Raw genomic sequence first — 26835 nt, forward strand, 5'->3', positions numbered from 1 at the left:
TGTCATCATGTGGGATAAATATAGAGCTTTATTAAAGCATGCCTCATTAAAACCTCTCGTCCCTAAGAAGTAAAAGAGTATAATGCCATGCTCTAAATTACAAAAGGAAATAAAAATTACAAAAGGATAAGAAAATTACAAAGGAAAAATAAATTACAAAGATAGAACTGCACGACTAGATGCCCCACGGCCTCCGCATCTCTCTTGGTGTGTCCATCTTTGTGCCGACGCAGGTGACCGGTTCCTCCGTACCCCATGGCCATGGACAACAAAATTCCACAACATTTGCACTTCGCTTTACGCACGTTGACACCATCCTCCACAAATATTTCTTCATCATAGTAGTTCCAGATGTCTGAGCTTCTTCGCTGAACTTTTGGGGCATCCATGTTTGAGTGTTGGAACTTGAAAATGATATGGTGTTTGAGTGTGAGAAATAAGAGGGGTAGACAGCCCTTTATATAGCCAAAAACTTACTTTTTTACACGGGCCGGCACGGTAGACAAGCTAGGCACGGTTAGGCACGTTAGATAAGTTAGGCACATTTGGCACGTTTGACAAGCTAGGCACGTTAGACAAGTTAGGCACGCCGGCACATTAGAAATAAAATGAGGCAAAGTGTCATCATGTGGGATAAATCTTGAGCTTTATTAGTGACTGCCTCATTAAAACCTTCCATCACTGGGAAGTAGTACAAAGCCACGCTCTAGATTACAGAAGAAAAAGAAAATTACAAAAGCATAAGAAAATTACAAAAGAAAATAGAAAGACTACAACTACTCTTTGTCTTCTTCATCTTCGAGTGCAAGATTTTCGAACGTGGCCATCAGTTCTCTATTTTCAGCGGTGTGTTGGGCTCTCCTTTTGGCTAGTTCTCCGTCTTTCACGGCCATGAGTGTTCTCACCATATCCGGGGTCAAACTCGTTCTTCTTTCCTCAAGTATTCTTCCAGCTAGGCTAAAAGCAGACTCCGATGATGTCGATGAGACGGGTACTGATAATACATCTCGTGCTAATATGGAAAGCACCAGATATGTAAGCTTGTGTTCATGCCACCACTGAATTATGTCGAAGTCTTCCTCTTCCTCTTCATTGAAGTTGACTTTATCGCTGTTGAGGTACTTCGCTAACTCCCCACCACCCAAAAGCACAGGCGATGGGCCTGATGTGGAAGAGCTCGGGGCAGAGGTGGTAGAACCAAACAACTTTCTCCATGCTCCTTTCTTTTTCCCTGTGGTTGGTGCAGGTGGAGGTCGTTGCATGCGAACTCCGGCATGCTTTTGATCATACTTAGCATAAACTTCAGAAAGCTTATCACGTACCTCAGTGGAATAAGCAATATAATCTATCCCTAGGGCCCCAGTTAGTACAACAAGTGCACTAGCAAACAGTTCAAGTTTAACCCTAGGATCCAAGATAAATGCAAATGAATACAAAATAGGAATTTTCGCCCAATATTTGCAATATTTAAGTTTCATGCGAGAAACCATAGGCATTAATAAATTAGTATGTTCGTATGCTTTCAAGTGAGATGCAATGTCTACAAGAGTGTGCATCATTAAAGGAGATGTGGGATAATAAACCCCAGACAAAGAAACTGTTGCCTCATAAAATATTTCTAAAAACTTGACCAAACCTTTAGCAATTTCCCAAGTATCATTAGTGATATATTCTCTCCCCATATTTGCATTAATCCATCCCGAGAATTGAACTTCGTCTCGGATGACTGCCTTCAGCATCATATATGTAGAGTTCCATCTAACATGCATGTCTAGATTATACTTATGAGGAGTTTTTTCTATTGCTATGCCATATCTCTGGTAACTACTAATTCGCTGATTAGAGTTACCAAGAAAAGAAATTGCATTGCGTAAAATCTCAATGGGTCCCTCACATCTCTTCATAGCACATTTAGCAATAAGATTAATTATATGGCAAGCACAATGTTGATGCAGTAAAAAAGATGCAGCATATACAGAAAACAGAGGACTGAGGCTCTCCATTGCAGTTGTATTTGATGAAGCATTATCCAAAGTTACTGCAAATATCTTGTCGGTCAGACCAAATTCTGACACAACATTAAGTACAGCTTGAGCTATGTTTTCACCAGTATGTGCTCCATCAATTAATTCGAATCCTATAATTCTTTTCTGTAGTTCCCATTTTTTGTTAACATAATGAGCGACCACACTAATGTAGTCTTGCTTTGCCCGACCACTCAAGATATTAGATGTTAAAGAGACTGAAAAAGTGCATGTAGTAAAATCATCTTTTATTGTCTGAAGACTAGTTTTGCATAATTTTTTCATATCCCTAGATGTAGTTTGTCTAGAAACTGATTTGAAACTAGGAGTATGCACAGTTTGAATGTATTCGACAAAACCTTCAGACTCACCGAAACCTAATGGTAAATCATTAGAAGCAATTAAACGACAAATTGCTTCTCTATGAAGAGCAGGATCATAGGTGAAATTGCGTATCGTACCGTCGGGGTTGAACTTGAGCGTGCCCTATGTCCCCGCAGACCGCTTGTCCGCGTTCTGGTGCATGAGGTTGTGCATGAGGAGGTGGCCAGTTCCTCCTTCCCCCCCCCCAGGAAAGCAAGTGGCCGCACCTCTTGCACCGAGCTTTCAGCACGTTGACACCATCCTCCACGACTATTTCTTCAACGAAATACTCCCAGCACGCCGAGGTTTTGCGTTGAACCCTCTTTGTGCCGATGGAGGTGGAGGTACTGGACTGGGAAGTGGAATGGCTGCCAGTATACTCATCGGAAGAAGGATATGTGTGGGTTGTGGTTGTGGGATCGATCCACTCGGGGATGTCAACATCTAAGTCACTAGTATTGAAATTGAATCGGTTGGGATCACTACCCATGGGATCATCCATGTGTTGAGTGTGAGAAATAAGAGGAAGAGGAGGTTTGAGTGTGAGGAATGAGAGGGGTGGGCAGCCCTTTTTATAGCAAAAGCTGACATTTTTTAGACCAAATTTGCCCTCCAATGTTCAAATATTCAAATTTGCAACAAAATATACCTAAACAGCCCCAAATATGGCCAAACCCCACAGAAAACCCCCCTAAATCCCACTAAACCTCCTAAACCCCCGCTGCCCCGCTCCCCCCAGCCCCCCCTGCTCCCTCGATCGAAGCGTCCAACGGATCGATTCCCTCCTTTGCTCTCTCCCAGGCGCATCGTGCTCCCGGGCCGTGCCCGTGCCGGCCCGTTACTGGGCGTGTCGTGCCGGGCTGGCACGCGTGCCAGGCATAGCAGCCCAGGCACGGCCCAAGCAGGGCCGTGTGCCAGGCACAACCCGCATAGCCTCGTGTCGTGCCGACCCGTGACGGGCCAGGCACACGGGCTATCGTGCCGGCCCATTTGGCCAGGTATGATCCTTCGCATGAGAAGACTAGGTACGGCGCCTGTGCTCGGGTCCGTCCCTGCAGTGTCGATAAACCCAACGGCTGAGCTCTGTCTGGCGGGCCGGCCCCGTTCACATCACCTCTTGGGGTAGTTGGTGCTTGGCCTCCTCATGCGATAGCCTCAGGAGATCCGCTCGGTGCAGGTTGCCTAACCATCTCACAGGACCACCACGGCCATCAAGAGCCAAGACCAGGCACAACCCGCCTTGGGGTAGGGCCTCGTGAGTCCTGTGCTGGATCACGAGTGCCTAGACACACATCGTCCAGCCCTGCCGTGCAAGCCATGTGTCAGGGCAGGGTTGTACATGCCTCGGGGGCTCCACTCAGAGGGAGCCCTCACCCACGCACCAGTGGAAGCACCATGCTCCGCGCTGGCAGTCGACACTGCCGAGGAGCGGCTATGCCCGTGCAAGTGCGAAAGCGCTATGCTCCGCACTGGTGATAAACAACTAAGGGCGGCCTCATGGCCGTATCAACCTCAGGGAGCCTCCAAGCTCAGTGTCTGGCCTCATCGCAACACCTCCCCTCGGGAGAGTCGCCCGAGGGGGCTGTGCTCGGGTCACACCTAAGCGTACGCCACCATGCCAGGTCCCTCGGACCTGGTCGTCACGCGCCCTCCCAAGCGGAGCCAAGGTATGAAGGTTGTTTGGACGTCAAGGGGGACTCCTGAGCATCGCGACTCAGGAGCCTAACTGGCCACGTAGCCCCTTACTCCTTGGTCCGTCCTGGTGATTCAGACGGTCCAATGGCAACTGAGGTATGTGCGGGGTCGAGCCCTGCCGACGTAGAACACTAGGCCTACTCTCGCATCTCCTTTCTATAAGCTGTTTGCACGTCAAGGGGGACTCCTAAGCATCGCGACTCAGGAGCCTAACTGGCCACGTAGCCCCTCACTCCTTGGTCCATCCTGCTGAGCCGGGCGGTCCAATGGCGGCTGAGGTATGCGTGGGGTCGGGCCCTGCTGACGTAGAACACTAGGCCTACTCCCGCATCTCCTTTCTATAAGCTGTTTGCGCGTCAAGGGGGACTCCTGAGCATCGTGACTCAGGAGCCTAACTGGCCACGTAGCCCCTCACTCCTTGGTTCGTCCTGGTGATCTGGACGGCCCAATGGCGGCTGAGGTATGCACGAGGTCGGGCCCTGCCGACGCAGAACACCAAAGCAAACGGAAAGGAAATCGTGGAATTTCAAACAAATATTACAAGACATACTGTTTCTTGAATACCAGGCACAAGTTTAAACGCCTCCACAAGGCATGGTTCATGTTGTAGAAGCAAAGCAGGAAAAGGAGCCGCCGGCAAGTCATCCCATCATCCCTGGACGCCGCCGTCGCTTGCAAGAGGCGTCCCTTCGACAGTGATGTCGCCCTCACCTGAGCCGCCAGTTGGAGTTGCAGGTTCAGCAGCGTCACCAGTTGGGGGCGCAGGGTCGAAGGCACGAAACTTCTTCAGCAGAGCCTGCACCTGGCCCTTCACGGCTTTGGCAGCAGTTGCGTAGCGCTCGCCATCCACAGGCTCCAGCAGCTCGTCAAGGTTGGCGTTAGGATCACGAAGATGGAGATGGCTGAAGACGCGCGTCAGCGCGGCTGAGGAAAGCGTGCGGGCTTCCTCCTCCACCAAGGGGCCGATCCCGTCCACGACATCCTCAAGTGCCGCGACAAGATGAGGAAGCAGCTGGGTGGGTCCCTCGTCGTCTATCGCCAGTGGCTCCTCCAAGCCCTTCTCGTAGAGTGCCCGCAGTGCCACGCGGGACCTCTCCTCAAGGGATGTGAAGACCACGCGGTCCTCAGCCGGGACCTTCGCCTTGACTTCCAGCTCGGCCTTCTCCGCCTTCACCTTCTGCTCTAGCTTCTCCAGCCGGCTACGCTCCGCGGCCTGCGCCTTCGCCAGCTGCTCTAACTCGGCGTCGCGACCCCTGACAGCATCATGCCAGGCCTTCATCTTCTCCTCCTTCGCCTTGCGGTCTCGAGCTTCAGTCGCATGCTCATTGTGCGCGGTCTCCAGCTTGGCCTCCAGCGACCGACAACGATCCTGGGCATCCCCGGCGTCCTTCAACGCCACCTCACGAGCAGCCACGGCTTGGGCGGCGGCCTGCTTCTCCCTCTCGGAGGCCGCCGCAGCTTGGCTCAATGCCGCCCAGACGGACGCATCGGAGTGAAGCCAGTCAGAAATCAGCTTCAGGCGCGCGGCCGCCAGGTGACGGTCGTTGCCTTGAAGATCCTCTCGCGGCAGGGTCAGCGCGGAGAGAGCGCGCTCCAGGACGTTAGGGGAGGCGGAAGGATCCAAGGTCAGCAGTGCGGCGGAAGGAGGAGGAGACAACGTCGTCACCATGGCCTGAGAGGCTAGGAGCTCCTGAACTTGGGGGACCCCAGCAACTGATCCGGACGTCGGCACCTCCGGAGCCAGCGGGGCTACGGGGGCTGCCTCCTCCGGAGGACGCTCCCCTAAGTCTCACGAGGACGATCGGGCCGGGGAAGCGCGAGCGCTCTCACTGCCCTTCCCCGCGAGGAGGGCGCGACCGCTGCAGGCGATTTGGTCCCGAGCAGTACCGCCGCTTCCTCCTTCCTCTTGTTCGCCGCAAGCGTAGGCCTAATTGCGCAATGGAGAAGCGTCAAGAATCAGTAGCAGAAGCAAGAACAAGGCAGGACGAGAATACTTACTGGTCCACCGCGGCGTAGTCTCTCCGCTTCCTAAGCTTGAAGCCTAAGAGCCTCACAGCCTGAGGCGCGGGCGCGCGGCCTCCAGGCGCTGAAGAGGGGGCAACAGATAGGCCGGAAGCAGCTCCAGGCGACGTCAGAACGGGGGCGTCGTTTTGGGAGATCAGCACCGACCTTCCCCTCGTCAGAACCTCGGCCGGTGACCTCCTTCGGGGACTGACCTTGGACCCCTTGGAGCCCCCTGCCGCGTGCAGCTCCCCACTTACAAGGAGGACATCGGCCTCGTCATCGTCATCAGGCAGGGTGCGGAGGATATCGTCCTTGCACAAAGGGGAGGTCTCCCCCGCCCCTTCACGTGTCGCCTTCGAGTCGCGCTCCTCCTCCTCCTCTTCTTCCTCCTCTTCCTCCGCCTGAGACTCGTCGGAAGACACGTCCACCGGAGTCGTCGCCACCAGGACGTTCGAGGGGGCAGGCGGCACGAGCCCACGCCCGTCGAAGACGGGCAGAGTGGCGACAACCTTCGCCCCGTCCGGACGGCGGTACAAGGGAACAAAGGAGTCCGGCGAGTACCCTTGGTTGTCCCCAACCAAGGAGCGGAGGGCCAAGCGCAGCTCCTCGTCAGAAAGGGTCTCCGGGCGTAGGCAGAGGTTGTCCCCTTCGTCTCCAAGCTTCCACAAGGGGCGCGGTCGCGAGTGGAGGGGAGCCATGCGCTGCTTCATGAATTCTTTGACAATCATGGCCCCCGTCAACTTCCCCGCCCTTGAATCACCAGGCCTCAGGTCGGCGGTCGTCCTCTCCAACACCTTCTCAGGCTTAACAGCAATGCCCTTGGCGGAGATTATATGGCCAAGGTAGAGAACCTCATCGAGCCAAAACTCACACTTTGAAAACTTCTCATAGAATTGATGTTCTCTGAGTTTGTCGAGTACCAATCTCAAATGCTTTGCATGATCCTCCTTGTTCTTGGAAAAGACCAAAATATCATCGAGATACACCAAGACGAAATCATTTGTGTAAGGGTTGAAGATGAAGTTCATCATGTGAGAGAACGTTGGAGGAGCATTGACAAGGCCGAAAGACATGACATCATATTCATAAGAACCATAGCTTATTCTGAATGCTATCTTGGGGATATCTTACTCACGAATGCGAATCTGATGATAACCCATACGGAGGTCAAGCTTGGAGAATACTTGAGCACCTTTGAGTTGCTCGAAAAGCTCATTGATGTTGGGAAGTGGGTACTTGTTCTTTATTGTTTTCTTGTTCAATGGGCGGTAGTCGACACAAAGTCGGTTCGTTCCATCCTTCTTTTGGACAAAAAAACACCACAACCCCATGGAGATGAACTGGGTCTGATCAGACCCAGACGCTCTTGTTCATCGAGTTGTTTCTTCAATTCCTTCAATTCCTTTGGTCCAAGCTTGTAAGGACGTTTGCAAACAGGTTCCGTGCCAGGATCAAGATCGATAATGAATTCAACTGGCCGGTGAGGAGGCATTCCTTGAAGCTCTTCCGGAAATACGTCTTGATATTCACAAACGACTGGAATGTGAGAGATGGCATTCAACTCGCCCTTCTCATTGAGAGAAAACAGCCAAATGGTTTCATCACGAGCGGCATAGATGATCACATCCTCAGACGAGTGTGTCAATTGAATCTGCTTGGCAGCACAATCAAGCTGAGCCTTGTGCTTAGAAAGCCAGTCCATCTCGAGAATTAGATCAATATCAGAGTTACCAAGAACAATTGGAGAAGCCAGAAATTTGTAGTCGCCCATCTCGATAGAAACATCCGGGACACAAATATTAGATGAAATTTGCTTGCCCGGGGACACAATTGATAAAGTTCTAGGCAATTCTTGATAATCACACTCATACTTTGATGCAAAAGGTTTTGAAATGAAACAATGCGATGCACCAGTATCAAATAAGACTTTAGCAGGAATGGAGTTAACTGGAAGGTTACCCATGATCACTTCTGAAGAATCCTCTGCCTGAGTTGCGTTCATCATGTTGACCTTAGCATGCTTGGGATTATGCTTGACCACTGCATTGCTGGTAGATCTCATAGGAGGAGGAGGCGGAAGGCGCCTTTGGTTGAATCACTTGTTTGCATAGTGCCCTTTCTGCTGACACTTGTTGCAAGTAACCTCAGAGAGCGGACGATGATAAGGAGCACTTGACCTTGGAGCATGAGACGGAGCTTTGTTCTGATAGCCTGGGGTGGGGGGGGGGGAAGATCCATTGCCACCTTTACTCTTCTACTGATAAGACTGGCGAAACGGAGGAGGAGGAGGAGGCAACCAAAACTTTTGTTGCTTAGCTGCCACTTGAGATGAAGAAGAAGATGGAGTTGCATCCCTGACTCTCTTCTTAGATGCATCACACTTGAGCTGAGCAGCTTCTTGCTTTAGTTCCATGTTGTAGAATTCATCATACTTGGTTGGCTCAAAAATCACGAGAGCTAATTACAGATCTTCTCTGAGGCCACCTCTGAATTGGTAAATCATGCTCTTCTCATCAGGGACATCTTGTTTAGCGAAGCGAGCGAGCCTCTGAAACAGGATGTTGTATTGGTAAACAGACATGCTGCCTTGCTTGAGATTGCGGAACTCCTCGCGCTTACTCTTAGCAACACTTTGTGGAATGTGGTGAGCTTTGAAGTCTCGGCGGAAATCATCCCAGGTAATCACACGACCTCCTCTGGAATCTTTGTATTGTTGATACCACTCAGCAGCTTGGTCTTTGAGTTGAAATGAAGCAAACTTGACAAAGTCCTCAGGCCTGACATTGCTACACTCAAAATGTTTGCAGATATCCACGAGCCAGTCTGTGGCCTCGACACAGTTATTGAAGGACTTCGGCTGGTTTGCGAGGAACTGATTGAGGGTAGCAAACTGAGATTGATTGTTGCCTTGGCCTTGATTTCCTTGGTTGCGCTCTTGCAAGAGTTGCAAAAGCATCTGAGTGTTGGCGTTGGTGGCGGCCATGACAGCTTGCCGTGCCTCCGGAGGTGGAGGTGGTGGCGGAGGTTCCGGATTCTGACGCGTTGGAGGAGCCATCCTGAAGAGGTTGACATCCGTTAGCATATTGAAAGACATATATTCAAGCTGAATCAATTGATTGAAATTGCAACATATAGCCTTAACATTCGAACAAGAATGAATGAATGAATTCCAAAGTAAACCATCACACTTCCATAAAGTTGAGAAGCCACTTAGATAAAGGTAGATGAATAAAGCAACAAGGTACGGATATGAACAAATAACTGGTAATGATTACCCAATCACAAACCAAGTATTTGCGGGGAAAATACTAGAGCTACATGAATTCCCACTTATGAAACTTCCGAAACTTTCTGGTTATGCAATCAGGTGTTGGGGATACAGGGGAAGCATAATATCTCACCCAAAACTAGCAAATCCTACATCCAGTTATATCCATCCTTCAACACATAACCAAGAAACCTTCGGAAATAATTTACCTCAACCTTCGAAAAGCATCCGTTATAAGAGTTATGGCAATACTCCCGAACTCCCGCCCCAGTACTGGGTGGCGTCGAGGTTATCTCACCAACAACTGCATAAAAGAGATTTTTGATGTCGGCGAACTCAGGTATTCCAGAACTGCAATGATGAAATTGTGACGACAGCACCTTGGAGCTCAACTCCCCGGGACACTGCCACAACCCCTAAATGTCAGGAGGCACCAAGAACAATGTTCTCGTCACAAAACCATCGAAACGATTCCAAGATGCCCGCGTGATCCTAAAAAAATTCGTGAAATTTGAGGAGAGAAGAGTCAAAACTCTACGTCAGGAGGCCTCACTAGAGCGACGAAGGGACAGGGGAGTAAAAAGAATCCTACTCTCCGATATATGTAATCCTAAGACTCAAAACATTTTCTTCTAGACTCAACAGCGTCAGCGATTGGATCAAGCAGGGGGCTCCTAAGTCGGGAAAGGCTCTGATTACCAACTTGTAACACCCACGATGCGGCTATATCTCCCACGTGTCAAGGCACGACTTAGAGGCATAACCGCATGGTAGGCATGTCGCAAGAGGGGTAATCTTTACACATCCCATGTACTGAATAAGAAAGGGATAAAGAGTTGGCTTACAATCGCCACTTCACACAATACATAAATATAGCATACATCATCTAGAATACAATCATGGTCCGACTACGGTACCAAAATAAAGAAAGACAACCCCAAATGCTAGATCCCCGATCGCCCCAACTGGGCTCCTCTACTGATCATCCGGAAACGACACATAGTAACGGCCCGAATCCTCATTGAACTCCCACTTGAGTTCAGTAGCGTCCCCTGCACTGGCATCATTGGTACCTGCATCTATTTGGAAGTATATGTGAGCCACGGGGACTCAGCAATCTCACACCCTTGCGATCAAAACTATTTAAGCTTAAAGGTAGGAAAGGGTGGTGAGGTGGAGCTGCAGCAAGCACTAGCATATATGGTGGCTACCTTACGCAAAAGAGAGCGAGAAGAGAAGCAAATCACGGTCGAGAAGCTAATAAGCGATCAAGAAGTGATCCTGAAGCTACTTACGTTCAAGCATAACACGAGACCGTGTTCTCTTCCCGGACTCCGCCGAAAAGAGACCATCACGGCTACACACGCGGTTGATTCATTTTAATTAAGTTAAGTGTCAAGTTCTCTACAACTGGACATTAACAAATTCCCATCTGCCCATAACCATGGGCACGGCTTTCGACAGTTCAAAACCCTGCAGGGGTGTCCCAACTTAGCCCATCACAAGCTCTCATGGTCAACGAAGGATATTCCTTCTTCCAGGAAGACCCGATCAGACTCGGAATCCCGGTTACAAGACATTTCGACAATGGTAAAACAAGACCAGCAAAGCTGCCCGATGTGCCGACAAATCTTGATAGGAGTCGCACATATCTCGTTCTCAGGGCACACCGGATGAGCGCTCCGTACAACTAAAAACCAAACCTCGAGTTTCCCCGAGGTGGTGCTGCAAAGGACTCTAGCTCGGACCAACATTCAGAGGAGCACTGGCCCGGGAGGGGCTTAAAATAAAGATGACCCTTGAGTCTGCAGAACCCAAGGGAAGGTATATGGTAGTAGGTAGGCAAATGGTAAAGCCAAGGTTGGGCCTTGCTGTAAGAGTTTTATTCAAAGAGAACTGTCAAGGGGTTCCCATAACACCCAACCGCGTAAGGAATGCAAAATCAAGGAACATAACACCGGTATGACGGAAACTAGGGCGTCAAGAGTGGAAAAAAACACCAGGCATAAGGCCGAGCCTTCCACCCTTTACCAGGTATATCGATGCATTAAAGTAAACAAGATATAATAACGATATCCCAACAATCTCCATGTTCCAACATGGAACAAACTTCATCTCCACCTGCAACTAGCAACACTATAAGAGGGGCTGAGCAAAGCGGTAACATAGCCAAACAACGGTTTGCTAGGAAAAGGTGGGTTAGAGGCTTGACATGGCAATATGGGAGGCATGATATAGCAAGTGGTAGGTATCGCGGCATAGCAATAGAGCGAACAACTAGCAAGCAACGATAGAAGTGATTTCTAGGGTATGGTCATCTTGCCTACAAAGTTCTCCGAGTTGACGAAAGCTTGATCCTCGTAAGCGTACTCAATGGGTTCCTCGATCACGTACTCGTCTCCCAGCTCTACCCAAGGCAAGAACACAAGCAAAAGACCAATAATCAATCACGGTGCAATGCGCAAGCAACATGATGCAAAACATGGCATGATATGCGAGATGTGATATGCAATGCATATGCATGCTCCGGAAGGAAAAGATTGATCAAGGCATCAACTTGGCAAACCAAGGGTGCCGCTGGAAATATGAGATGATTTCGGTCGAAATCGATATAAAGATCACCGGAATCGGAGGCACGGTTTGCAAATGGCAAGCAAAACAAGAATGGCACAATTCTTTGATTTAACAGCACGATGCCATCTAGAATGCAATGATAAACTAAGCTACGGCACCCCAACATAGCAACAAAGCACATGGCAGTGATCTACTTAAGATGCTTGACAAAATATGAACACTGAGCTATGGCTAAATCACACAAGAGAAGGTTCAAACAAGCATGACAAAATGCAAAAGATATCAGCTTCACAGACTTAGCGCAAATATTAACATGCCAGGAATTAACATCAGGAAGCCATGTTTAGAGCAAGCAAACAACCAGCTACAGGAACAGATCATAGCAAACAAAGGCATGGCATGAATCTACTAAAAGCATAGAACAAAAGTCCCTTACTGATCATAAGCCAAAAAGGACAGAAGATATGATGGCACCCATGTAAACATAGCAAGTTTTATTAACAGATTCAGACTTAGCAGAAAACAGAGCATGGCATCAACAGAATTATGAAGGCATCTTTGCGAGCTCAAATCACTCATCACAAAGCCTTGCATGATAAAACAAGCATAGCAACAGCAAGAAGACATGTTCATGAAGCTAACCATGGCAAGAACAAGTTCATAGCATGCAAGGATCAACTACAACAACCATGGCAAAATTGATTAACATGTAAACAATCTGCCAGGAACATTTTATAGCAAAAATAGAGCAAGATTGAGACATGCTAGGGCACTCCATAATTTCAAACAGGGGCATGAATGGATAGGGCATAACCATATGTCCAAATCATCCTTACTAAAGATACTCAAACAAAGCATGGATCTCACTGTAGCATCATGGTTACATGGCATAAAAATATCAACAGAGCAAGGACTTAGCAAAATCCTAAGTCCCTGAAATCAGCAATATCACGAAGGCTACTTTGCATGCTTGTGCTAGTCACCACATTTCTCACAAAAATACATGGCAAGCACCCCTGTAAAGATGGCATGGCATACATCAAAACACATGTAGAGCTCATGTTCATATGCAGCACACAACAAATGTAGCAAAAATGACAAATCCTCATACTCTGATAAGAATCAGCACCTAACAATTTATAGCACTCTTGCATCAACGATTTGGGCATCAAGATGGACTCAAACAAGCATGTCACAATGGAATGAAATGAAGAACACATCATGATGAACATTTTGATATATTGCACGCACAAAACGGAGCAGCACACATCAAGTTATGGCATGATGAACAGAGGCATAAATCATCACAGGAAAAGACTTAGAGATGAAAATGAGGTCAACCTGCTCAGATCTAGGGTTCCGGGGCACGGTCTACGAGGTTCGCTGGAGAAGGAGTTCGCTGGAGTCCTAGCCGGAGTAGACGACGATGGGGTCGGAGAGAGACGGGGAGGACGGATCTGGGCGGCGCGGCGACGGAGCTCGCCGGAGACGCCACGGTCTTCGGGCGCGGTGGCGACGCGGTGCGGTGGCGTGGTTGCCGGGCGCGGCCACCAGTGAGGAAGTCCGGCGCGTTCGGGCGGCGCGGGGAGGAGGCGGTGGCCGGAGTGGCAGACCACGGTGGCACGGGTCTTGGGCGCGTGGGTGACGGCGGCTGGGCCCGCGGGGGCCGGCTGCGGGCTCGCAGGCCGCGCAGCGGCCGAGCAAGCGTGGTGCCACGTGGCGTGCTCTCACTGGAGCGGGGCGGCGGCTGGTTTCGTCCGGCGGCGTGTGGACATGTCCGCGGGCGAGAGGGAGGAGAAGACTAGGGTTTCGACCCGAATTTTTGGACGGGGAGGACATATTTATACCTAGAAGGAGGTGGGAGTGTCCAAATCAGGTGTAGTTTTCGACCACGCGATCGTGATCCGACGGCGGAGGACATGGGAGTGGTTTGGAAGGGTTGTTGGGACGTTTTGGAGGGGTGTTGGGCTGCAACATACACGAGGCCTTTACGGTTCCCCGGTTAACCGTTGGAGTATCAAACGGACTCCAAATGGCACGAAACTTGACAGGCGGTCTATCGGTGGTGTACCAAGGCCGCTTGGCAAATCTCGGTCCATTCCGAGAATATTTAACACCCGCTCACGAAAAGAGACAAAAGGGGGACGCCGGTGCACGTAGGAGTGTCGGAATGCAAAACGGACAACGGGGAAAAAGCTCAGATGCATGAGACGAACACGTACGCAAATGCGATGCACATGATGACATGATATGAAATGCATGACATGAAAAAAATGCAAAACAAAGACAAAACTCAACCACGAAGGAATCTCATAACTTAAGGCCTGAAATGGCAAGAGTCGGAGTACAAATATGGCAAGTTACATCCGGGGCGTTACAGTCCCATCAATCACCACGCGTCAACCGAGGCCGCAGGCTGTTAGGGCCCGCGGCGCTCCGCACTTGCCCCTTGGCTTCGCCTCGAAGCCAAGTCCGAGCGCGCCTTGGGCCCGGGGACTACTGTCGGCGTCCTGGGAACGGGGGTCCCCAGACTTGCCTACCTGCGGCCCATGGCGTGCCTCCGCCAGCGGCCCCGTACGGCTCATCTTCACCAGAAAACCCTCAAGACCCTCGCGAGGGGCCGAGCCTCGCGAGGTGAATGATGCAAGACCTCCTAGGGGGCGGCCTCACCAGGCTAGCTCGCGAGGGGCGGAGAGATCAAGGCAAGGGGCACCTTGCGAGGTTCCTGTGACACAAGCCATGACGACCGGGGCCAGGCGGGCGCCATCGCGCACAGTGTCCTCGTTTCCTCTTTGATGCTAAAGAGGCAAGCACATGCGAGGAGTCCCGAGGCATTAGGCAAAGGTTTCCATATCAGTGGAACGAGACCAAGACCAACAGGACGGCAGGACGGAGGTCACCGTGGAGCCCAAGACGGCGTCACCACTAGAGCCTTTGGCAGGCGAAGACCACCTTTAGTCAGGATAACTTGTACTAGTTGTCTCCCTTCAAATTTGGTCGTCGTGGCATCCCTTCCCGCCAGCATTTGGGAAGAGGACCAGGGCCTCTATAAATAGGGCTAGCCACCACAGTAGGAGGCCAGATTCAAAAACGGATCCGAGGCCATTTAGATCATCCTCATCCACACAAACTCACCGAGCACAAGAGCACCTCTCCTCAGGAGGCTGTTCATCCCTTGTACTTGTTCATCCTCAGCCTACGAGGCAATCCACCACACCACACTAGAGTAGGGTATTACACCACAACGGTGGCCCGAACCAGTATAAATCTTGTGTCCCTTTGTTCTGCGAGTTCGACGCGCTTAGCTCTGAGATCGCGGTGAGGGTGAGTGCAAGGGTGAGGAGAGATCTTCGTGCGCACCCCAGTGTTCGAACCTCAAGGGTTTTGCCGGAACCCGAAATCCGACAAAACTAGGTATGAAGATACCGACGATCGAATCTCGGGTAAGTAACATACCGATGGCAAAGGGAATAACGTATGTTGTCATTGCGATTTGGCCGATAAAGATCTTCGTAGAATATGTAGGAACCAATATGAGCATCCAGGTTCCGCTGTTGGTTATTGACCGAAGATGTGTCTCGATCATGTCTACATAGTTCTCGAACCCGTAGGGTCCGCACGCTTAACGTTCGATGACAATTTGTATTATGAGTTATGTGTTTTGGTGACCGAAGATTGTTCGGAGTCCCGGATGAGATCACGGACATGACGAGGAGTCTCGAAATGGTCGAAGGTAAAGATTGATATATTGGACGATAGTATTCGGACACCGGAATGGCTCCGAAATGTTTCAGGTATTTTTCGAAGTACCGGGAGGTTACTGGAACCACCCGGGGAAGTAATGGGCCTACATGGGCCATACGGGAGAGAGAGGGGAGCCACAAGGGGTGGCGCGCGCCCCCCATGGGCTGTCCGAATTGGACAAGGGGAAGGGGCGCGGTCCCCCTTTCCTTCCCCCTCTTCCTCTCCTTCCCCCCTTTCCCCTACGAAAGAAGGAAGGGGGGCGACTTGGACTAGGAGTCCTAGTCGGTTTCCCCCCATGGCGCACCCCCTATGGTCGGCCTTCTCCCTCTCCTCCTTTATATACGGGGGCAGGGGGCACCCCAAAGCACATCAATTGTTCTTAGCCGTGTGTGGTGCCCTCCTCCATAGTTTACTCCTCCGGTCATATTGTCGTAGTGCTTAGGCGAAGCCCTGCACGAATCACTTCACCATCACCGTCACCACGCCGTCGTGTTGACGAAACTCTCCCTCGACACTTTGCTGGATCAAGAGTTCGAGGGACGTCATCGAGCTAAACGTGTTCCGAACTTGGAGGTGCCGTACGTTCGATACTTGATCGGTTGGATCGCGAAGACGTTTGACTACATCAACCGCGATAACCTAACGCTTCCGCTTTCGGTCTACGAGGGTACGTGGACACACTCTCCCCCTCTCGTTGCTATGCACCTCCTAGATAGATTTTGCGTGTCCGTAGAATTTTTTTTGAAATTGCATGCTACATTCCCTAACAGAGCGTGCTCTAGATACGGCGGCCCCAAAGGAGGAAGATTGTAGAGAGGGGACTAGAGAGTGGTGCGGGTTGATCAAGAACTCCCTAGTGGTGTGATTGTTGTGGGGATAAGGGCAAGGAGGCCTAGGTTATCCGTAGGATGAGTCGCGGCGCGAGTTCGTCGACTGAGCACACATGCGGTGAGTGGAGAGAGAGGGGGGAGGGGAGAAATCATGGATGCGTGGGGAGCTAGCGGCTGCAGCGAGCCATGGTCGCAAAATCAATTTTGCCGGAGTTGAGAGAGTGGTTGCGGTAGAGAGAGTTTCCCCTTTTGTAATTTTTCATTTTTTTGTTTTCTAGTTAGGTCCCACATGTAAGTCAAATAACGAGAGATGATCAGAGAGAGTTTTTTTCGCATGGATGAGGAGGCCCATTTGTAAGTGACATATGGAGACATGGGCAAAATTGTTCAGGAAACGTTCCGTAAAATGGCCAAATGCCTTTGCGTAGACGAAAACGACACGGAAGAGTATTCCTATAGAAGCACCAGCAGGCGGAAGAAGGACACATTTTAACACAATGAAAAATTAGGAGCAAATATCAATATTGGGTTCGAGTTAGGAAGAAAAATGTAAGGGGCTGTTTGGATTGTGACTATCTTTGCCCTATACTGCCACATTATTTTTGCTACACTTGCTTTACTTGAGTTGTTCAAATTATTAGCCTCACTCCGGCTTATCTAAGGGAAATCTTGCCACACCTTTTGTGTTTATGATATGTGGGGTTCACTGCTCATTAAAATATTCTCACCTTAGGTGTGGCTAGAACCAAACATCCACCTAATTTGGTCAAACTTGCCTAAGGTGAGGTGTGGTAAGGTGTGGCAAGGTGTGTCTAGGAACCAAACAGCCCACAAATGTCCCTAGAAGTAAAGTTGATCAAAGGAAGTGAGAGATCAAGCATCATTAATTTCATTGATAGAAAATGTGTGGATACATGATTAAAACATGATTGTTCAGATTAAACACCTCTTTACCAAGGGCATGTGCAATAGTGTTATTTTAATAATGGCATGCAAGATAAATACTACTCTCCCATCCCATAATATAAGACGTTTTTAAAAGTTAAGCATCTTATATTACGATACGAAGGGAGTAACATAGAGGAAAGAGAAACCTTTTAATGAAGAGATAATATCTTAGTAACAAATCTTTCATCGTGTTTATAGGAATATCTAGTTACTAGAGATAATATTAAGAGATAACCCATCGTGTGTTAATTTTTTTTGTCATCTCTTGATTACGTGATAGGATTAAAATAAGTCACTCTTATCAACCACAATACATGCTCTAGTGACTATTTTAAAGTTGTAACAATAGTCATGTGCTAATTTTTTCTGTTTTTTAAAAATATATTCCTCACATCACGAACATGTGTTACACGTATGGATGGCTTAATTTACTCGTCAACAACACGATTGATTGTTGGTGTTGGAAAACCAGAAGAGACTTGTGTGAGATTCACATCAGGTGAGATCGTGAAATCAACCCTAAAAAAAATTTAGACATATCAAAAAATTCTGAAACTATTTGACAATATCCACGCGGGGTCTGTCTCCAGCTCTAAAAAATCAGCTCAAAACTCGATGTACATATGGAGATCTAGAAAAGACAAATTTGAATATGAATAGTGGCAGCTTTAGTGAATAGTACTTTGACACTGTTCATGTTCAAATTTCTTTTTTGTTTTTGTTTTTATTAATGTAGGTCGAATTATGACTGAAACTTTTTGAGTGTTTCTATAATTTTTTAACAATGTTTTAACATGTACTCGTAAATTTGATCTCATTGATCTCACCTAATGTGAGATCGATCTCCCTAGAAAACCAACAAGCTGCCGTGGTGACTGTAAGCGAAGCACACGACTGCCTGTCCTTCCCCAATAATGCGCGGCATCGCCTCCGCCGGAACGCTCCGCCCCGGGCCATCCGCAGCTGTCCGATCAAAATCCAACGCGGCAGGCCGCCCCACCCTCCACCGACGACCCCTCCTCCACCTCCGGCGATCGCCGGAACCCTCTCTGCCGTCCATCCGCCGCAGCCGCCGCCTCATGCCTCCTCTTACCGCGGCCGCCCGGGCCACCAGCAGCGTCGGCGACGCCTTCAGCGAGCTGGCCTCTGCCGCCGACTTCGCCGGCATCGCCTCTCCCGACGGCCGCATCTCCGTCATCGGCTTCGGCTCCCTTCTCTCCGGTGAGTGCCACGGCTCTTCCCCGTCAGTAACAAACTCCGAGTCCAAACCACTGGCTTAAGTTTCGAGGCCCCTGACGCCAGAGCGGAGCGCGAGGAGCACGTTCCCGGAGCTGAAGGGGTTCCGTGTGGCGGCGCTGCGCGGGTTCCGGCGCGTCTTCGCCCACGCCGCCCCCATCTTCTTCGAGCGCGGCATCGCCATTGAGGCCACTAAGGCAAGCAGACTGTATGCTTATCTTTATGATGCTCTTGTCAGTACTTGTGCTTCATCTTTGTGTACGCATAGTTCGTCCGATTGCATTTCACATTTCTGTTTGTGGCGTAGTAGTGTCTGATTACTCTACAAGGTGTGTAGTATTTCCAATTTTCCATAGGGACATGGATGGATTGCTCGGAGCTGTCATATGCAATTCTGCCTGAATGTTGTGATGTTTGGAATTCCTGGATGACCAAATAGTGAGGGTGATAGGGAATTGAGCTTCTCTATGGTTTTGATTTTTCACCTCTTCCATAGTTGCGCTTGACTGTCGATTTTTGCTATGTTGAAAGATACAGAGGGAAAAAAGAGAAGTTTTCATTGTGCAGTTAGGGCATCTGTCCAATCAAATAACCACCACTGATATGAGCTAGATGCAATTTTGGAGATGACCGTATCACTTTTCTTTTTACAAAATTCTGAAAAAGATATTTTATTGCTTATCTTTAATATTGACCAACGCATGAAACTCGTCTTATGTATAATTGCTTGCCTTTTATATTGACTAACATGTGATTTTTTTTTCTATTGCTTAATGTTTCTCTTTGTTATTCGTGGGATCATTTGACCATGTGAACGCAAGCTTCTTTTGATCCATTTGTGGAGTCCAAAAGGATGAAACCATGTCGCACTGAACAAAACTGAGGCATGGAAATATGTTTACGAATGTATAAGATAATTATTGTAGTACTCTATTGCAAGCAGAAGAGGATTTTTGTTACTGCTTAAGCAGATTTTCTGAAGCATGGATACTCGTCTTCGTTGTCTATGGTAATAGAAGAAAGGAAAGTGTGGTGTTTTATTGATAGATCGAAATTATTGATTTTAGATTTGTATGTTTGAGGATGTAGAGTTTAGTGTGCTTCTGCCAGGAACTTGCATTTTTATTTGGGTTTCCATAAAGTTTTGATTTTCATTGAAGTATTGGGATTGACTTGTAGGAGTTCTCAAGCTTAAGCGTGGAGCATTGTGAGGGAGAAATGATAGTTGTCACTGTGTTTGAAATCAAGGAGGAGGAGGTACTGTGCTGCACTTTATGATAGTGTGCAACTTTTTGTTCATGTGCAATCCAGTGAAGTTTTTTTAGGTTTTAGTGAAGTACTGAATTGGGATATTCGCAGGTGCCAGCATTCATCGAGAGGGAGCTCGAGTTCAGATTTCTTGCGGTGGGTGAGCAGTTAATTCACTGCATGCTAACCAATTTTGTTAGGTTTTCAGTTTCTTCATCTCAAGCCTGGCTTTTGGTGGAGTTTAGATTGTCCAGTGTCCAGTCCTGGCTTTTAATTTAGGCTAACTCTTTTGTTTATGTATATATGTGTTGTCAGGTGGCCCCTGAAGGACTGGATGGAGCGCCTTTTCCAAATCCAGCTGTAAGGGCCTGTATTTTGGGACTGAATTTCTAGCTTAGTTTTTTGTTTGATCTTTCCTGCAATGCAGTTATTATTCATCTTGATGGAATTTATTGGTTCAGGTTGTCTGTGCACGCTATAGCGATGAAGAGTATTTCCAAGTGAGATGCAAAGGTTGAATCTATATGACACTCAAATTTCTTTCAGTTCTGCATTTCATTTCAATGACTTTGCTACTGACTTTGTAATGGGTTTGTCTGTTTGACTATTGATAAGATATGGTAGGATTTTTTCCCATTACGATCTGAAAAAGGGATTGGGTTCCACTATCAAAAGATAATGAAATGAAAATAAAACAAAAGCACCCATTGCAAATTTGTGTCCAAACTGAAATAAAAGGGCCTAACGACAGAATTCGCAGGCCGCTGCCGCATCTAAGCTAACAGCAGCAAGAACTGCTAAGAAAACGACGGTGTATATTACAGAGATTGAAAGCCAACTACCCTAGCACACAACTTGATTGTCAGGGGTGCCAGATCATCAGGAGAAAGGCAGATCATCCGTATCCACTGAAACCTCAGCCTTTTCTTTTAGTCTTCCTCCATAGCTATGTTCCCATTTCCATCGTCCTCTTCAGCTTCCTCATGTCCATCATCTTCCAGGCGCAGATTTTGCCTTCTTCCTTCACCATGTCCATCATCATGGGCCGTCAGTGCCTCACATTGCAGTGCATTCGCTCCTTCCTCCAGCATCACACGAACTTCATCAGATTATAGGCCTGCCCAGTAATGCATAAACGAGCATGCACAGCACTCAAATTCAGCAGGCTATCAGACCAGTTTAAATTCAAAACAAACTCTGGTGGAAGTTTCCACATCACCCAGCAAAGAGCCGCCAAGCCCACAATTTGTAAGTTTTGACTTCTACTAGGCAAGAAAGTAGGAATCCACCAGAAATACTGGCAGAAACAACCAGGTCTATCTACAGGTCCTACACATTTGGCTACCATGCTCCAGACATACTTAGGTCCCGCTTGGCATCGGTGTAAATATTATACAGCTGTATTAGTTTACATGCGTATATTACTGGGCCACAGGTGTTTTCCAGCCGGAAAAAAAACGACGAGTCGAGGCCTGTATCATAAACCGACTGAATAAGAGCATGATAGGGGATACAGGTGTAAATATTACAGGCCCAATCCGATGAACCAAGCGAACCCACCTGACTTTTTCTTACCCGGCAATGTTTTACGGGGGATTTAGAAAGGAAACGATATCCAAGCAGGCCCTTAGCTGCAGAGCTTGGTAGGATATACTCCCTCTGTCTCAAAATGTAATGTCAAAAAACGTCTTACATTTTGAGACAGATGTAATATTTCTTTTTCCATTATTTGGTAGAAACTAGAAAGACTATTTTCTTGGTGACCTGGCATCCCTTTTTATATTCATCTGATACATTGGAGTGATGATCTAGACTTCTCTTTTACGTTTTTGTGTCCAGCATCCTGTTTTCCTCTTTGAACTGCCAAAACTTCTTATACTTTAGGAACAGAGGGAGTATTTAATAATATTTGATAACAATTTCTGAGAAGAATTGTTGCATGTTTGTGTTAATTTATAACAAGATATGACTTTTAACTATGTTATTCTTTGAGGTCTTTTAGCATATTTATCTGCCTCTGTTATCGCAATTGTTTACTATTGACCAGCTAGGGTAAAATTACATAAATCGCCAGGGTGATACCTGAATAAAAATACAACGAGATATCAACAATTGGTTACTAGGATAGTAATAGTTTGCTCATGTATAATATAAAGTTATTTTAAAACTGGGTCACACATATACTTTGAATCGCAGGATCAAGTTCCACTGAAAAGAAATCAGGATTTTAAGGAATCATAGGATGACAAAAGCATCAGAGTAGAATTAACACAGACAAGTTTGTTCAAATAGTGAAACTTTATGACGATGAGCAAAGCTTTAAGCATGGTAGTATTTCTTTTACCCTTTTATGGCAAAGTGATGCCTTATGCAGGTACAAAGCTATTTACTTTTGGATAATTGCACAAGACAGCCCAAAATTGTAATCTCATTCCTAATTCCATGTAACACACTGAAACGTTGACCAATTCTTTCTGCAGGAAGCAAAGAGATATATAATCAGCACTATGGACGGTACAACATTGATAAAATATGGAGGGATGATATCTTACCCTGTCGTCTATATCTCAGGCACTGGTAAGTATGTTTACTCTTCAGGCATCTTATGCTTACTATCCACTTAGTTGCTTCTTTTTTTTAATTATCCTGTTCTTCAATAAACCCGTTATAAGCATCAGCAAAGGCATCTTCTGCATATTAAAATCACTGTACACCTTTGAACTCCACCGAGACACCTATTATTATATGATATATTTGTTCTCCTGGTACATCTCATCAGTGACATCTCAAAGCAAGGGGCATTCTGCAAGCAAGATGATATCATTGCTTTGTGACATCTGAAAGCAAGATGCATCATGAAGCAAAAATAACTAAATAAGTCATTGCTCTGAACATTCTAGTTCTTGTACCAACGCATTTTCTATCGAACTGTCTCTATCATCAAGGGGGGTGTAGATAAAGTCCGATCCTTCTGATATTGCGACCACCTCACACGGGTTTTGATTGCCTTGCAGTGTTCTTGCTGCCAAGAATCTGGGAGAACCAGCATATAGCAATTTCCTGGACCACACCTATCTGGGTGACCGGAGAACCACAATAAGGGAATACTTGGCCACGACCGGAGCTGGCATCATGGAAGAGGAGCCACCGGAGACGCTAAGAAGTCGCTACGGCGGCTAACTCGACGATGACTTTCACGGCCACAGCCACCACAGATTGAAATTCTCACTTGTGTGACTGCTTCCTACCGAATCGGCAGTCGATATGAACAGGGATGCACCAAATAATGCATGATGCTTCAGTGCAGAATATCTAAGATTGAGATTGTTTTGGGCGCAAATTATCGGCGCCAAAGGCGGTGATGTATGACCCTGTTGTGATTGATGTACACAGATAACAAGGCAATGATTGTGACGATTTCCCGTCATAACAGAGACGGAGGCATACACCAAAAATGAGGACAAAAATGCATTTGCCCCCTTGCCGTTGGCTGCTGTTGATTCTCGTGCATTTTGGGGGAGATTTTCCGGTCATCGACCGGCAGCAGTTCGCCCACCGTCCCGACTGCCGCACGTTGTGATTTGCTGTGATCTTCCATTTTGGTCTCTGACCGCGACGTCTGCACTCACTCTACCAAGAAAAGGACGGGCGTTTTCTCTTGCTTGGTCTTCACGGCAATGCAGGGACGAAGCCGTCCGTCTACGATGGCGGCGAGTGGTGGAAGAAGAGGCAGATCGCCGAGCAGTCGTCGACGGCGTAGCCCCGCCGCTTGCGCCTCCAGGCACGGACGGCCCACTGGACCAGGCGCTTCGCCGCCTTCTCCCTCTCGGGCGTGGCCGCCACGATCTGCACCGCCTCTTCGTTGGAGACCACGTCCCAAACCTGCCGCCATTTTTCGACGACCATCAGACGATGCAATAGGATTGTGCCAACAGCCAAGGCATAAAAAGGTGGTTGGCTGCTTACCCCATCGGTGGCCAGGATGACGAACTGGTCCCGGGCGGTGATCCTCCTCTGCGTCACCTCCGGCGCCGAGATGACGCCGTAGTCCTTGACGCAGTAGTCGCCAAACGCGCGCGACATGGCCAGCCCCGGCGCCTCCCTGTCGGGCAGCCACACCCGGTGCACGCCGGGCTCGTCCTCGTCGCAGTACACGCGACCCTTGCACTGCACGATGCGCGCCTTCTCCTCTGCAATTCAGTTTTCACCGTGGGTGAGTAATGGCCGTCCCAAGAATGCTGAACGTGCAGCGGCGCGTCTGTCGCAGCGTACTTACGAGGCAGGTTGGGTTTGAAGTCGACGGTGAGCTGGACGGCGGCGATGCTGCCGTCGTCCGACGTGGTCCCCAGGACGGCTCGTGAGTCGCCGACGTTCGCGATCACCATCGTGTCACCCTTCTTGATGATGGACAGAGCAGTGGAGCCACTGTTGACCGCATCGAGGCGGCGGCTGCGTCGGAGCTCTTCGTCGACGGCAGCGGCGGCCGCCAGGTAGGACTGCTTCCAGAGGTCGAACTGGGAGTCGCAGAGCTTCTTCTCGCCGTTGATGAGTGACGCCAGCGTAACGGCCTCCTGCCAGCGGCGCAACAGCGACGGCGGCAGCGAGTCCCGGACGGCCTTGGAGACGTAGTGTCCCCACTGGCCGTGGCCGTCGAAGATGCCGCAGAAGATGGTGTCCTCCTGGCATCCGAACCCCTGAAGAGAAGGAGAAAACCACAGAACAAGTTTACTTTTAGCTTGGTGTCCATTTCGGTTTGGCTATTTTGAACTTGAAATATGCATGAAAATACTAGGAATTAAAGATATTTTTTCGAGATTGAACTAGGAATTAGAGATGTACGGCTTGAGAAGTTGAGATTTTTTGTTTCTCATGCAACCTGTCTTTGGTAGTGCACCGTTTTCTGCCATCGCAGTCATAACCTCTTGGATAACGACCCAAGCTACACATTAGATTCAGAAACCAAGAAACCTAACACCTTTTTCTCTCCAACGAACCGAGACACGTATTATGCCTTTTTGGCATGGAGATACAGTTAGTAGTACTAGTATAGTAAAAGAGAAACGCCTAGAGGCCAAAAGCAAGCGCCATATCCAAGGACCTCGTGAACAACATGCTACAAAACCTATGTCTAGATAAGCCACGTAGCACTACATCAGTGAAAAAAACTGCTTAACTAAGGGCCAACATCAGTAATTTAGTAAAGAGACTACCTCATTGCTCGGTTGGGCACTTTGCTCCGATAGATTGTTATTATAGTCTCGTTTACTGAATCAGTTTTGGTCCATTTTTCTACTAAGAAACATATCTTTATTTCTGTCTATAAATTTCTCTTGTGGATAACCAATATAATTCAACGCAATATTTTTTGGCACAACGACATACTGAGTCTAGGATGTATTGTAGACTTGTCGCAGCAACAACAGAACTGTACTGAAGAGTGCAAAACGAACTAAACCACCTCACAAAGATAAAGAAAAATCAGAAAATTGATTAGGCAAACGAAGGGGGAGAGAGCTGAAGCCCATATCTCAGGCAGACTGAGACAGGTACATGAAGCTGTTTGATTTATTCAGTGGTCAGAAACTATTCTAGACTTCTTCTTCAACAGGTTACAGCAATGAGGGGACAAAGCCAACGAACCATGGCACAGCATCTTCTTCTTCTTCATAACTAAGTTCCTTATGAGAATCTCCAAGTCAGTGAGAATATTGAGTTGTCTCGTCGCTAATTCGCTACTACTATTATAAAGTCACCAATGATTGCGACGAGACGTGGAACAGAGCATCAACATGCAGCGAGCGGATTATGAAACACAGAGCAAAGCAGGCGATGGATGGAAGATGGAACTCACCTCCCAGACAACGGAGCAGTCCTGGTTGGTGCCCTTCTCGCCGCGGCGAGACCACACGGCGGCCAAGGTCCCGGAGCCCTCGCCCCGCAGCGTCCCCGACGTCCGCAGCACCGTCCCCTGCTCCTCCTCCTTCCTCTCCTTTCCCAGAGCCATGGATCGGGCCAGCCCCTGCAGCAGCGACGACAGCTGCCGCATTCTCGCTACCCCAAAGAAACAACCCGAAAGAGTTTCTTCTCCCCCTCCTCTCTTAGTTTCTGCGCGACCGACGACGCCGGTGGTGTGCACGGGCAGGGACATAGCACTCTCCGTCTCCGGCCATGGCGATGGATATGGAGTTATGGACAGGGAGTACACACGCACGGTTTCTTTAGCTTGGGAGATGCCCTGATCGTTTCTCCTGGATCTTTCTTGGATGAGGGCGATTGACTTTGGATTGAAGAAACGAGCTTGGACTGGAGCTATGGATAGGATCAGTCGATCGATCTGGTTAACTTGGCCAAGGAAGAAAGTGGGGAAGCAAGCAAGGATTGGACTGGCGCCAAGGAAGAGGCGTGAGTCGAGCTGTGGTGTGAAGTGAAAGCTGGGGAGGGAGGGAGCTTTTTAAAGGACAGGAGAGCTGGGGAGGGAAGATCGAAGAGGTGGGATGAAGAGCCCGGGAGTGCAGTAGAAGCTACAGATAGCATGCAGACCGAGGCCGAGGCAGCAGCGCGGGGCCGTCCGCTTGCACAGCAACACGAAGATGCCTTCTTTGCCCATGGAACAAGGAAAGGAGATGGGACGACGGGACGGGGTATATTTCCTCGGAGACTGACCCGGCGTATTCCATTCCGTCAACAACTTTTAGGTCTTCGAATCGAAAATATAACATTTTGAAGTTGCGTTTTGTCCCCGTTCCGTTCTGAAATGTGCGACGAGGCAGGGGCATGATCGTCAGCCGCGTGCACGAGGTCGATACAATGGATAGGTTTGTTTATTTCAGCACTAAAGAAATATAAGAGCGTTTATATCATTATTATAATAATCTAAATGCTTTTATATTTCTTTACAGAG

The 26835-nt window shown here is 48.4% G+C and overlaps 2 protein-coding genes and 1 long non-coding RNA gene across 3 annotated transcripts; 1 reads left to right on the plus strand and 2 right to left on the minus strand.

The window, feature by feature from the left end:
• Positions 1–18308: 18308 nt before the first annotated feature.
• Positions 18309–23415, plus strand: LOC125514488. Its single transcript, XM_048679831.1, has 8 exons — positions 18309–18671; positions 18753–18883; positions 19866–19943; positions 20046–20090; positions 20250–20294; positions 20396–20447; positions 22415–22511; positions 22949–23415. The coding sequence occupies exons 1-8, from the start codon at positions 18365–18367 to the stop codon at positions 23112–23114; spliced, it is 921 nt and encodes a 306-aa protein (XP_048535788.1). The 5' UTR covers positions 18309–18364; the 3' UTR covers positions 23115–23415.
• LOC125514498 lies at positions 22487–22974 on the minus strand. Its single transcript, XR_007286477.1, has 2 exons — positions 22844–22974; positions 22487–22737 (listed from the first exon to the last, which is right to left on the minus strand). It is a non-coding gene; the product is annotated as an uncharacterized LOC125514498 (long non-coding RNA).
• On the minus strand, positions 23149–26563 carry LOC125514479 (probable protein phosphatase 2C 48). The gene is made up of 4 exons (XM_048679822.1): positions 25786–26563; positions 24211–24628; positions 23901–24124; positions 23149–23816 (listed from the first exon to the last, which is right to left on the minus strand). Exons 1-4 carry the CDS (start codon positions 26080–26082, stop codon positions 23634–23636), a joined length of 1122 nt encoding a protein of 373 aa, XP_048535779.1. The 5' UTR covers positions 26083–26563; the 3' UTR covers positions 23149–23633.
• Positions 26564–26835: the final 272 nt, after the last annotated feature.

Source organism: Triticum urartu, chromosome 1 (genome assembly GCF_003073215.2).
Source record: "Triticum urartu cultivar G1812 chromosome 1, Tu2.1, whole genome shotgun sequence".
Lineage (NCBI taxonomy): Eukaryota > Viridiplantae > Streptophyta > Magnoliopsida > Poales > Poaceae > Triticum > Triticum urartu.

What these genes read in the sequence shown, in the direction of transcription:
- LOC125514488 (XM_048679831.1), top strand. Translation starts at nt 18,365, where the DNA reads ATGCGCGGCATCGCCTCCGCCGGAACGCTCCGCCCCGGGCCATCCGCA. An exon ending in TCGCCATTGAGGCCACTAAG is followed by an intron (nt 18,884 to 19,865) that starts GCAAGCAGACTG and finishes ATTGACTTGTAG; the next exon opens with GAGTTCTCAAGCTTAAGCGT. An exon ending in CGTCTATATCTCAGGCACTG is followed by an intron (nt 22,512 to 22,948) that starts GTAAGTATGTTT and finishes ATTGCCTTGCAG; the next exon opens with TGTTCTTGCTGCCAAGAATC.
- LOC125514479 (XM_048679822.1), bottom strand. Translation starts at nt 26,082, where the DNA reads ATGTCCCTGCCCGTGCACACCACCGGCGTCGTCGGTCGCGCAGAAACT. An exon ending in ACTGCTCCGTTGTCTGGGAG is followed by an intron (nt 24,629 to 25,785) that starts GTGAGTTCCATC and finishes CCTTCTCTTCAG; the next exon opens with GGGTTCGGATGCCAGGAGGA. An exon ending in CTTCAAACCCAACCTGCCTC is followed by an intron (nt 24,125 to 24,210) that starts GTAAGTACGCTG and finishes ACTGAATTGCAG; the next exon opens with AGGAGAAGGCGCGCATCGTG.